Below are 12,763 nucleotides of genomic sequence, written 5' to 3'. Positions count from 1 at the left end.
GCATTGCACATGATGGCAGAGTTCATGTTCTGAACAGACATCGTGGTGGTTGAACAGGCTTAAAAGCAGCAGCCTGTAGTGTAAATGTTGCGTTGCACTCTTAATTGTTGTTAATAATGTAAGAAAATAAGTTCTATCTGGAGCTTCTGTCAAAGGAATGACTGAACCGATGTCAGACGTTGCTGCTGGTCCTCCCAGCAGGTGCTGTGGTCTCACCAGGTGGGTCCAGCAGCACCTGATGCTCAGGCTTTGGCCTTGGGGAAGGCTGCTCAGCCCGGGGGAAGGAGCTGTGTCCAGGGGAGGGTCTGTCAGGGCAAGGGATGGTCGAGCACTGCTTAGTGGTGGAGCAGGAAGCTGCCTAGCCAGGGCTCTCTCCTGTGCAGCACTTTAACTCTTAGACTGCTGGTGTGTCTGGGGATGGCCCTGGTACCTACGAGGGCTGGAAGGGGCAAGTGTGGGTCCTGGCTCCACACCCAGCATCCAGCTGGGGAGATGGACTCCCCGTGCCCCTGCACTGCTCTGGCCTCTTCTCTGGCTGCTGGTGTGCAGAGAAAGAATGAAAGCTCTGCCTGTGTCAGATGCTGCTCAGCCCCCCCACAGGGCAGGTGACAGTCTCCTGGTTTGCATCAGCACCATCAGCCACCCAACCACCAGCACAAGCCACTTGTCAGGCACCTGTAGGGTGACAACTGCAGTCTATGCTGGCCCACAAAGACAGTCATGTTCTTGGCAAAAACTGATCATACAAAAAGCCTGTATTTACTCAGCAACAACCTTATTCCTCATAGGTTTTACTCTTCATAAGGGCTTGTTGTGTTTGTTACTGAAGTAATGCAAGCATCTACACAATATCTCCCAACACCCATAGTCCATGGACACTGCACCAGAAATAATGTCCAGCTGGAGAAGGGAAGTGACCATGCCCCTGTACAAGCCCTGGTAAGGCCACAGCTTGAGTACTGTGTACAGTTCTGGGCACAAGAGTGTAAGAAGGATGTTGAGGTCCTGGACTGTGTCCAGGGAAGAGCTATGAGGCTGGTGAGGGGTTTGGAGGGCATGGTGTAGGAGCAGCAACTGAGGGAACTGGGGTTATTGAGTCTGGAGATGAAGAGGCTCAGGGCAGATCTTAACTGCTCTCCACAGCTACCTGAAGGGAGGGTGTGGAGAGGCTGGTGTTGGTTTCTTCTCCCAAGTGACCAGTGATAGGATGGCAGGAAATAGGTTTTAGAGTCAGGAGAGGTTTAGGTTGGACATAGGAAAGTTTCTTCCCTGAAAGAGTGGTGCAGGATTGGAATGGGCTGCCCAGGGAGGTGGTGGAGTCACCATCCATCAAGGTGTTCAAGAAGTGTTTAGACGTGGCATTTCAGGAGATGGTTCAGTGGCTGTGGGAGCTGGATGATGACTGTACTTGATCTTGAAGGTCTTTTTCAACTGTAATGATTCTATGAATCTGTGATGGTTGCTCTCTGATTTCTGTGTTAGAGGACACTGGCTGGAGGCCCAGCACAGCCCCTGTGCCCTAGGCACTGTGCAAACCCCCTGTGCTGGCTGTGGGGCTGCTGGGGGCACCAAGCTGGGGCTGGGGAGTGCTGTCCCAGAGCACCTGCAGAGCTCACCAAGCAGGAGATACTGTCACCATGTCACCAGGCTTTCCTCTGATGGGTCTGCAGGCTCAGCTCTGACCAGCCACACTCAGACCTACCCTCCAAAACTACAACTTCCCTGTTCCCATCAGGGGAAGAGAGAGGTCAACATTTTATCATTTGCAGTTTTCAAAGTATTTTTAGAAAACAAAACCTTTCCAAGGGGATACTGATGATGCTGTCTGAGCAAAATGATCTACAGCTGCAGAAGGTTTGAAGAAATTCCAAGAGGTGACACCTGCTTCAGATCCTCCAGCAGCCTGATTCACTAATTGGTGTCTGTTTCTTAATGCAATCAGGGAACCAAGAGGGGTTATCAGGTAACATTTCAGGTATGACAGGACCAGAGGAAGTGGACGCAAGCTACCCCAGAGGAGGTTTAGGCTGGATATTAGGAAACATTTTTTCTCTGAAAGGGTTGTCAGACATTGGAATAGTGTGCCCAGGGCAGTGGTGGAGTCACCATCCCTGGAGGTGGACCTGCTCCATGGTCCTTAGAGAGATGGTTCATTGCTGGTCACAGGTTGGGCTGGATGATCTCTTCCAACCAAAGACATTCTGTGATTGTGTGATTTATTTTTAGCTACTTCTTACATGATGAGGGGTCACAATAACATCTGAAATATTCAGCCACCATCTTTCAGCAGCACATTAACTTCATCAGCACCAGAATATTTGCTCTCAAAACTCAAATATCACACAGGGCAGCACACTAAACCCAGACCCATGCCCATGCAACACAGCCAAGGTTTCCACAGTGGAGTAATCAACTGCAAAGTTTCCATCCAGCTGAGATGTTCAGGAGCCCACTCTCACCCTGTTTACCACCACAGCCACAAGCCTTCCCTTGGTCAGTAGAGGTCTCATTGAAAACTTCCTAAACATTTTGCATCTGGTGGGCAGGCATACAATAACCAGCAATGCTTGTGAATCAAAACATATTGATAAACATGTCAGATACTCTCTGAAGCATGAAGCAAAGGTCTTCCTTTGACTAGCCAGCATCAATAACTAATTAATGAACATCTTCCAATAGCTATTATTACCATCAGAGTATGGTTCATTTAACGACGAGAGAAATTCAGGCAGAGAATTAAGCATGAAGAGCACTTGCTGTGGGACAGAAAGCACAGAGAAAACTGGGTAAATAATACCCAGCACAGGATTTTTCTCTGTGATACCCTGCACTAGGGTGAGGACCCTGCAGAGGGCTGGGGAGCAGCTGAGGTGCAAAGGGGATCTTGGTGCAAAGGGATGGGAGCCCTTGCTATACACACAGCTCTTGCATAGCTGCTTGCCCTACCTCCCACCCTGGACATCACTGGTGTAGCTCCATGGGGAGGTTCTGGTGCAGTCCCCCCAGACACCTGTGCTCGTGTGCCATCACAGTACATCACTGCATTGCCCTGATAAGGTTAGATATTAGGTTAGATATTGCCCTGATATGGGTTAGAAAGAATTTCTTCACGGAGAGGGTGATTAGGCTATGGAATGGACTGCCCAGTGAGGTGGTAGATTCTCCGTCCCTGGAGACATTTAAAAAAAGACTGGATGTGGCACTCAGTGCCATGGTCTAGCAACTGCTCTGGTGGGTCAAGGGTTGGACTAGATGATCTCTGAGGTCCCTTCCAACCCGGCTAATTCTATGATTCTATGATTCTATGATTCTATGATAAATCAAACCCCAGCCCAACATCCAAACCCTACGGAAGCAGTAAAAGTGGTATTAAGCACCATACCCCTGTGTGGGTCACCTGAAAGGTGCCAGGCTCAGGTTGGGGGGATGAGTGAGGACACTGGTCAGGAGATTGCCCTGGAGCTGGCATGGATGGAAGCAGGGTGCCCATGACCACTGAGTAGAAGGCCCAGAGCTTCACCCTGAGGACAGCTTTTCAACCTGGCTCCACCCTCTCTGATCCTGCTGAATCCTGGCTGAAGGCAGCTCCTCCACAGCTGCAAGCTCCTAGGTTCGGTTTATGTGTGGAGCAGACATTGGGTTCCTGCAGCTCTGAAGCCACCAGAGCTGCTCCAGGAAAGGCAGAAGAGGGGTGACCAGCAGCAGCAGGGTCTGGTGACTGCTGGCAGCTCCAGCACCTACCCTGGCTGAGCATGTTTTGTGTTGGACATCCCTGCCTCGTGGTGCCAGGAGGAGATGGGACCAGGGCACAGGCAATGTCCACCCCAACCATCCTTGCCACCATCAGACAGCCCTGGTCTTATTCCCCACCAGACTTTGGCAAGGCTTCCTCACCACCCCAAAGAGGGGGCACATAAAGAAGGCACATATTTCTTTTCTATGATCTTTTCAGAACTAGTCTGAGTGCTGGCTGTGCAGGAGGACACAGAAAATTGCTGGTCTAGACGAAGAAAGAGAAGCAGTCTAGACCATGGCTCCTAACCACAGAAAATTCTCCAGGGGCCCCAGAAGGCTTGGTTCCCACATGAAGAACAGAGCTCTGACCTGGGCTTGCTTGCAGCAGGCTGGGAGGAGCACCTGCAGCTGCAGGGGGCTCAGAGGAAAGCTGCCCCTCCAGGGGTGACACTGATAAGGAGCCTGGTTCCTGCAAAGAAAACCTTCTTCTTCTTTTGCAGGACCCTGCAGACACCTTTTGGGCCCTGGAGAAGAGTTGTCTTGACCATTTCTAGCCTTACAGCAAGAATGAGCTTGGGGATCATGCCCAACACACACACAAGAAGCAGGATTTCTGAGGAGATTTAAATGTGTTGAATTCCTCCCATCACTGCAACGCAATGTCACAGCCACCTCTCTCTTGAGGAAGTGTCACCAGGCACGCTGCCCTCAAACAGGGCACACTGAGCAGCATACAGGAACCAGCTGAGGAGCCCATCACTTGTTCACCAGCTGGAGCAGAGGCTCACTGGCAGGGAGAGACAGGTTACAGCTCCCATAGATAAGTTTCTCTGGGAGTGATGGAGCCCCTATCCCCCCTGAAGTGTCCTCAACCAGCTCTGCTGACAGCTGGAGGCTTGGCACCAGCTCAGGTTTTCTTTGGACTAACATACGCTGTGGCACATCTGGGAAAAAACAAACTGGGAGGGGAGCTGAGGTTGGGGTGAGTCAGGGGGGCGCAGAACCTCCCACCCTCAGTTTCAGCTGCCAACCCACTTCAGAGCCATGCCCTAAGCTGCTCACAGACACAAGAAGCTGACATGAGCCTTTTTCCGTTTTGCTTCAGACACACAGAACCATCAGACCTTGGCACCCACACAGTGCTGGGTCATGCAGCTCCCTGGGGAGAGCTGTGACAGCAGCACCCGCAGTCCCTGCCCCACCACGTGCTCCCCACAGACCCCCCCTTCTCTAACCAAAGGAGCACAACACCTTCACTGCTTTGCTTTAATGGCTGCAGTGCAGCTCCTGCACTGCCCACACCTCTGAGGTGCTGCTGCAGAGGCACAGGATGGGGCTGAAAGGCTTCTCCAGGAGGAGGTGAGGCCAAGGAGGGAGGAGGGGGCTTCATCCATCACAGCAGCAGCTCCTGGGGCATGGGCTCTCCCCGCAGCCCAGCCAGCAGGTTGTTGGCTGCCAGCACAGCCATGGTGCTCCTCGTGGCGTACGTAGCACTCCCGATGTGTGGCAGGATCACTGCAGGGACAGGAGGGTTACTTGATGGTCCCTTACCTTCACTGACCTCTGACAGCCTCCCAGGGGTCTCCCCATGGGGGGCAACCTGTGTCCTGCAGCAGCTGCTGCTCCACCAGGAGCTCACACCAGATGTGGAGTGTCAAACAAAACCATCAGATGCTGAGGACAGGGAAAGACATCAGATAAATGGAAACAGATATTTTTAAGTCCTCTTGGCCGCAGGCACTCAGCCAAGAGTGGGTCCTCCTTTCATAGAATCAGGGGATGACTGAGGTTGGGAGGGAGCTCAGAGCTCATCCCCCCCTGCCATGCCCAGGGACACCTCTCATCCAGCCCAGGTTGCTCCCAGCCCCATCCAACCTGGCCTTGAACACCTCCAGGGAGGGGGCAGCCACAGCTTCTCTGGGCAATCTGTTCCAGAGTCTCAGCACCCTCCTGATGAAGAACTTCTTCCTCAGATCCAGCCTGAACCTCTTCTCCTGCACTTTCCATCCATTTCCCCTTCTCCTGTGCTTGGATACTCTGATGCAAAGTCCCTCTCCATCCTTCCTGGAGGTTCCCTCCAGATATTCTGTGTTCAGACTCTGTCATTGCCTTCCCCCATGGGCTCATTTGAGTTGGTGGTAGGTGTAAAATATCACCCCTGCAGTATATGGACACACAGTGAAATCTGATTGCCAGACAGCCTCAGGAGGCTCTGCTCACTGTCAGGCATGAACCAACACACAGCAGGGCAAGAACCTGAAGGCTGCTGTGAAACACTGTGGTTCACAGACTGCAGGTCCAGAGAGGAGGCAAAGAGCCCTGGTCAAACAGAGCTGGCACACTGCTGCAGTCAGGGTGGGGATTTTTATCCACCTCTGTGCAAAGGCTTCTTGTATGCAATGCAGAGGAATGAGACACAACTGCCTTGGTGGCAAATTATTATAATTAATTAATTAAGAATTAAGAATTAATTATTATAATATTATTATATAGTATTATTTATTATTATTATCATTAACTGTGGAAAGTACTTGCCCAAGATAAGGATAAAAAGTCTGGCAGAGCACCCACAGGGAAGTCAGAACCTGAACCCCAGACACGGGGGAACAGCTCTCCCCAGAAGGACTGTAGGGACATGTGGGTCCCTTCTGCCCCAGCCAAGAACCAGCCTGACTTCCTTGTTTGCTGTGCAAGTAGTGCCAACACTTCTTCCTCCCCTACTTATGGAGTAATCATCCAGGTGCTGAAACTATCTGGCAGTTTAGGGGAAATGTGTGAATAGTTTCAGGATCATCAAAGCCTCATCTTTGTGCAAACACTCTTGATGTTGTTTCAGAGCTCTTGGAAGTACTTGCAAATACTTTCAGAAAATCTCTGCTGTTACAATTCCTCACACTGTCTACTACAAGAACCAAAGCAAACAAAACAGTTTTTAGCAAAAAAGGTAATCAAAACAAGAGCTATGAACTTGCATTTCAGAAATCATAGAATAATTGAATGGTTCAGGTTAGAAAGGACCTTAAAGACCATCTAGGTCCAACACCTCTGCCATGGACACCTCCCAGCAGCTCAGGTTGCTCCAAGCCCCATCCAACCTTCAACACTGCCAGGGATGGGGCAGCCACAACTTCTGGGGGAAACCTGGGCCAAAGGCTCAGCACCCTCACCCCAAAGGATTTCTTCCTCATGTCCAGCCTAAATATCCCTTCCTCAAGTTTTAAACCATTGCCCCTTGTTCTCTCACTAATGGGCACCTAGTCATGAGCTGTTCCAAATCTTCAGGATGCCCTATTTTCTTTTTTGGAGCAGACTCTTCCTACTCCAAAACCCTCCTCCCTGGAGAGGACATCCCAGAGCAGTCTGGTACAGACTCACCACAGTTCTTCAGGGAGAGCAGGGGGTGGTCAGTAGGCAGTGGTTCTGGAGTCGTGACATCCAAGCCTGCCACTGCAATCTGCCTGTGGACCAGCGCCTCGTACAGGTCCTCCTGGTTAACCACAGCCCCCCTGCCAAACACAGAGGAGGGAAGAGAGGGGCCTATGCTGGGGACAAGGGGTCTGAGGGGCTCCCAGAGACACACAGACAGGAGGCTCCTCTCCTGACAGCACAGCCACTGGCAGTCACAGCCCCCACACCAGCCGCCCCTCAGCATCAGCTCCCGAGACAATGGAACAATGGCACAGGGTGCCCAGGGAGGTGGTGGAGGCCTCATCCCTGGAGATGTTCAAGGTGAAGCCTGAGGATGCTCTGAACACCCTGGTCTAATGAGGGTGTCCCTGATACTGCAGGGGTTGGGATGGGGTGACCCTGAGAGGTCCCTTCCAGCCCAAGTAACTCTGTGATTTATGATACACCCAATGACCAACCACCCCACCAGGGCAGGACACAAGCTCTGACAGATCAAAAGGTGCAGCTTAAAAGTAAGATCTAGATCACAGATGCTGCAGGCCCCTGAACACTTCCTGACAGAATCACTGGATATCAGGACAGAAGGGACCTCTAAGATCACCTAGCCCAACACTGATCCTGCTTTTTGTTCGATCCCAAGAGACATCAGCCTGGTGGGAGCAGGGCACACACATGGCAACAGCCAGGAAGCATGTAGCAAGCTGGGGTGCCTCCAGGGACCACAGCTCACCCCCCCCAACCCCCATCCACAGCCCTGCAGAACAGGGTGCCAGTACCTGCTTGTGTTGACAAACACAGAGGTCTTCTTCATCTTGCTGAAGAAGTCCTTGTTGCACATCCCCTGGGTGGCTGGGGTCAGAGCACATGACACCACAACAAAGTCCGACTCCTCAGCCAGCCTGGTGAGTGAGACTGTGTGGAGAAGCATAGGAGAAGCTCTGCCTGGGGGCTCACAATGCAACCCTCTCACCCCCCAGACTGCCCAGCAAGGGGGGACTGCTCTGCAGAGACCTTCCTGACCCTTCTCCATGGACAGGGAGACACATGGGCCAGCAAACAATGAACAGAACCCCTGCATGTCCCCTGCATGTCCCTACAGACACGACTGCAGGGTTTGTTTCACTTTTAAATTGAAATCAAACCTCAGAGGAACCTAATGATGCTTTACAATTCCCTCTGTGGTACCCCCAGATAACAACTCATGCCACTTTCACTCCAGAGGGGAGGAGAACACAAGGAGAAAGTACCAAATGAATTATGCTGTGTCCTGACTGAAAACCCAGGACTCAATGCAAGTGTCTGGACCCCATCAGGAAGTGAATGCTGGGCTTGGCTGGGCTGTGACATCCCTGTTAAAGCTGGTGGAAGCTGTTCCCAGCAACCAACATCTCATCCCAGTGAAGAACTGTGGGAATTAAACCCCCTGGGCTGGCTGCTGCCCCTGCTCCCACAGCCTTTCTTACCAAACTCAGCTCCAAACTCAGCAGCACTCTCTGGTCTCGGGCGGCTCCCAGTGTACAGGAACTTCTTGACCCCAAAGGGCTTGAGGCGCCGGGCAATGGCCTGTCCTGGGGCGAGAGGGGAGAGGGTCCAGCTGCTGAGATGGTGCCTCAGCACACCACAAAGCCCACCACAGGGTCACAATGTAGGGTGGCTCCTGAAGTCTCTTCCCAGCCTGGAGAGTGCCAGGCACAGGGTGGGGGGTGGACATCTTCTGCTGCCCCTTATGTGAGCAGAAGGCAGCTTCCTGCCAAAGTAATGCTGCAGAATGGGAGTGGTGGGATGCTGAGACTGAAGATACCTTGGGTAGGAAAAGTGAGGGGTGAGGAAGGAAATAGCCACCTGCTGACCACACCAGCAACCAAATGGATGACAGGCACAGCACCTTGGACTTTGTCAGGGCATTTGTTTAACTGGAAATCCAGAGGGCAATGTCCAGTTTGCTGTAGCATTCAGATGCAGGGGGATGTGACTGAAAGCTGTGAGGTTTCAGGCTGGCATGTTCAGAGAGGCTCTACCCAGCTCTTCTGGTTGTACTCAAAGATTTGGAAGGGGGGAGCAATGGGGACCCTGTCTGGATCTCCAAAACTGCCCTGCCACCACTGCTGACACAAACCTTGCTCCTGATCTGCACTTACCTATTCTCCCCAGACCTATGATGCCCACGGTACTATCAGACAGACCGTAGCCACACATCCACAAGGGCTTCCATGTTGTCCAGCCACCACTATGAGGGAGAGAAGGACAGAAACAGATGTCAGAGAGCAGCAGAGGACAGCCTGCTGGGAGCCCAGACCAGCACTTGGGCAAGCACAGCAGAGTACATCTCTGCAGGTGACCAGCCCCTGTGGCACAGATGAACTTACAACTACCCTCTCCAAGGCTTCTGCCTCTGTGGTCACCAGCAGCTGCCTTCACAGTAATAGGGGCCCCCTTGCAGGCAGCACTGAGAGACCTGCAGGGGACCCCACCTTGGCCTGAAAGACGGTGGCTGCAAGCTGGGTGAATCTCTGGGGTCATCCCTGTTCCACCTGTCCAGCCTGGTGCACCTTCTCCCACTCCGGACCCCGGGGGTGGTGGTCTCAGCAGCCACCCCTGGGTACTCACTTCTTCACCTGCTCCATGGCCTCGGGCAGCCGGCGGCAGGCGGACAGCAGCAAAGCCACCGAGAGTTCTGCGGTGGCGTCGGTCAGGACGTCGGGGGTGTACCCCACACGGATCCCTCTGCAAGAAAAGCACAGAACCCTGGGGCAACCCTGCAGCCCTGGTCTGCTCCCTCAACATTTATGGTCTAGTCTCTGCTGCTGCTGCTATACCTCTTTGACATACCACAGGATGGTTTGGGGTTGGAAAGGACATTCAAGATCCTACCTTCAAGACCATGATCCAACCCCCTGCATGATCAGGGACACCTTCCACCAGCCCAGGTTGCACAAGGCTTTATCCAACCTTCAACACTGCCAGGAATCAGGCATCAACAACACCCCTGGGCAACCTATTTCCAGTGCCTTACTAATCTTGCAGTGAAGAATTTCTGCCTGTTATCTAACCTAAATCTCCCCTCCTCCAGTTTAAAACCATTGCCTCTTGTCCTGTCACTGCCCTACTAATGAAAAGCCCCTTCCCAACTTTCCTTCAGCCCCTTCATGTACTGGGTGGTCGCTATAAGGGTCTCCCAGGAGCCTTCTCCAGGATACAGGTATTTCAGTACATCATTTGCAGTACCACCTGCACGAGGACATCCCTCTGGCTCCTCAGCCTTTCCTCCAAGGGATCTCTTCAGCTGCAGCTACCCCATCATCCCAACACTCTTCCCACCCCACGGGGCTGAAGGTTACCCCGATGGAGCCCTGGCCCCCCAGGGTGGGCGTGACTCTGACTGTCCCCCAGCCGGAAGGATCTGCATGTCCCCATCCCCACCAAAGCCCCCACCATGCCGGTGCCGGAGCCACCCGTGTGCAGAACCGCTCCGGGCTTTGGGCCGGGGCAGGACATGGGCAGACTGGGGCCGGGGCAGAGGGGGATGGGGAGGGGGTGCTGGTTACCGCTTCTTAATCTCGTCTAGGGCCAAGTGGTCGAACCCCACGGACATGGTGCTGATGACTTTCAGGTCGGGCCCTGCAAGAACCACAAGCAAGGAGGCTGCCAGATCTGGGGAGGTCCGGGCCGGGTCCGGGCGGTGCCGGTGCCGGTGCCGGGGAGGGGATGGGGGTCCCGGGGGTCTCACCCACCCGCGGCCTCCAGCACCTCGCGGTCAATGCGGTCGGAGAGCAGGCAGAGCAGACCGCGCTTCCCCGACACCCCCGCCAGCAGCTCAGACCGCGGCACCGGCTCGTCAGAGTCCCACTGCTGGACACGGCACCTGCGGCGGCACCACCGAACGTCACCTGGACCGACACCGGCACCGGCACCGGCACCAGAACCGGCACCGGCACCAGCAGCAGCACCAGAGCCGACCCGCGCTCACCCGCCGGCCTGTGAGAGGACCCGCAGCCCCTCGACCGGGATCCGCCGTGTCACGAACACTGCCATAGCCCGAACCCAACCGACCCGGACGGACACGCGGGAACAGCTCCGCCCCACCGGCACCCAGGCACCCGCCCCGGCAGTGACGGCACCGGGACGGGGCGGGGACAGGGCAGAGCGGGTCGGGACGGGTGGGGACGGAGCTCGGGGCCGGGGGTCAGGGGGCAGTGCTCCTGTGCAGCCCCCGAGGACCCTGCGGGGATCGCTGCAGCTGCCGGGTGGGGCAGAGCCATGCAGTGCAGAGATGCAGAATTCCTTCTGCTGCTCCACTGCGGGTGTTCCCAACAGGGTCTGTCCATGCTGGGAGATCACAGCCTTGGTTATCTGGTGGAAGCTGTAAGGAGAGGCTGGAGTGCACAACCCTCTGATCTCAGTGGGGTTTTTATGGCGAACTCAGGGATCTCAGTGGGGTTTTTATGGCGAACTCAGGGCCAGGGACTCACATTTCCAGTTCTCTGGCACAAATCATGCGAGCTGTATGAGGTATCACCTTATCTAATGAGCCTCTATTGCACTGGTGGGATTTTCCTTTATCGTGATGCATGTCTGCTCTCACTGTCAGTGTGTTGTCAGATTATGCCAGCAGAATCCATTTTATTTTTTAATAATTGTTTGAAAGTTTATTTCATTGAGTGGGGTTATCATTACAGCTGACATCTCCTTCCCTGATTGTGTAATGATTTGTGTCAGGAGTATATCCTCTTCAGCATGACACCTCCATGCTAATCTTTCCATGCCGGGGGTTTTCTTTTTCCCGTTTCAGCTGCCCCGCCCAGCTCAGCTCAGGTCATCCCAGGGAATATGGGAGCTGCTGGAGAACCCCAGTGAACTCCTCAAGCAATGGCAAAGCCTGGACGCCTGACCAGTTCTTCCAGTAGCACCAGCACCAGCAAAGCAGAGCATCTCCCCCCATCTTCGCCACCTCCCACCCCCGGGGGTATTTATTTATGAAAATTATTTGATTTACAAAATCAGCTTTACTGTGCTCTTTTGTATCCATACACTTCGAAATGAGGTTTTCATAGAGTCATGGAATGGTTTGAGTTGGAAGGTACCCTAAAGATCAACATCCAGCTCCCTGCTGTCATGGTCAGGGACCCCTCCCACAGCCCAGGGTGCTCCAAGCCCCATCCAACCTTCAACACTGCCGGGGCTGGGGCACCAACCACCTCCCTAAGCAACCTATTTCAGTGTCTTTCTACGCTCATGGTCAGGAATTTCTTCCTGGTATCTAACCTAAATCTCCCATTTCAGTTTAAGACCTATACCCCTTGTCCCGTCACCACCCTATCTAGTGAAAAGTCCCCCTCCTGGAGCCCCTTCAGGCACTGGAAGGTGCTGTAAGGTCTCCCCATTGCAGCCTTCTCTTCTCCAGGCTGAACACCCCCAACTCTCATCCTGTTGCACAGAGCACCTGTAAATATCTTCTCAGCTGTGTGGCTTCAGTTTCAAGGTCCTCACTACAAATGTGCAGAAATCCTGTTTTTGAGTGCCATTTCTGGTCACCACCTCACAGGGCACCAGCCACAGGGAGCTGCAGATCCTAAGGAGTGAACACACCCCATGTGTCCTGAGGTGTCTCAGAAAATCACAT

The 12,763-nt window shown here is 53.6% G+C and overlaps 1 protein-coding gene across 1 annotated transcript; it reads right to left on the bottom strand.

Moving 5' to 3' along the window:
* Positions 1-4,987: 4,987 nt before the first annotated feature.
* GRHPR (glyoxylate and hydroxypyruvate reductase) lies at positions 4,988-11,242 on the bottom strand. Its single transcript, XM_030467792.1, has 9 exons — positions 11,111-11,242; positions 10,875-11,005; positions 10,689-10,761; positions 9,751-9,867; positions 9,282-9,370; positions 8,607-8,711; positions 7,920-8,055; positions 7,111-7,241; positions 4,988-5,250 (listed from the first exon to the last, which is right to left on the bottom strand). The coding sequence occupies exons 1-9, from the start codon at positions 11,173-11,175 to the stop codon at positions 5,129-5,131; spliced, it is 969 nt and encodes a 322-aa protein (XP_030323652.1). The 5' UTR covers positions 11,176-11,242; the 3' UTR covers positions 4,988-5,128.
* Between the last annotated feature and the right edge of the window lie 1,521 nt (positions 11,243-12,763).

This window comes from Calypte anna, chromosome Z (assembly GCF_003957555.1).
Source record: "Calypte anna isolate BGI_N300 chromosome Z, bCalAnn1_v1.p, whole genome shotgun sequence".
Lineage (NCBI taxonomy): Eukaryota > Metazoa > Chordata > Aves > Apodiformes > Trochilidae > Calypte > Calypte anna.
Note: the sequence above shows the minus strand (reverse complement) of the source record. Positions and strands in the feature narration are given on the sequence as shown.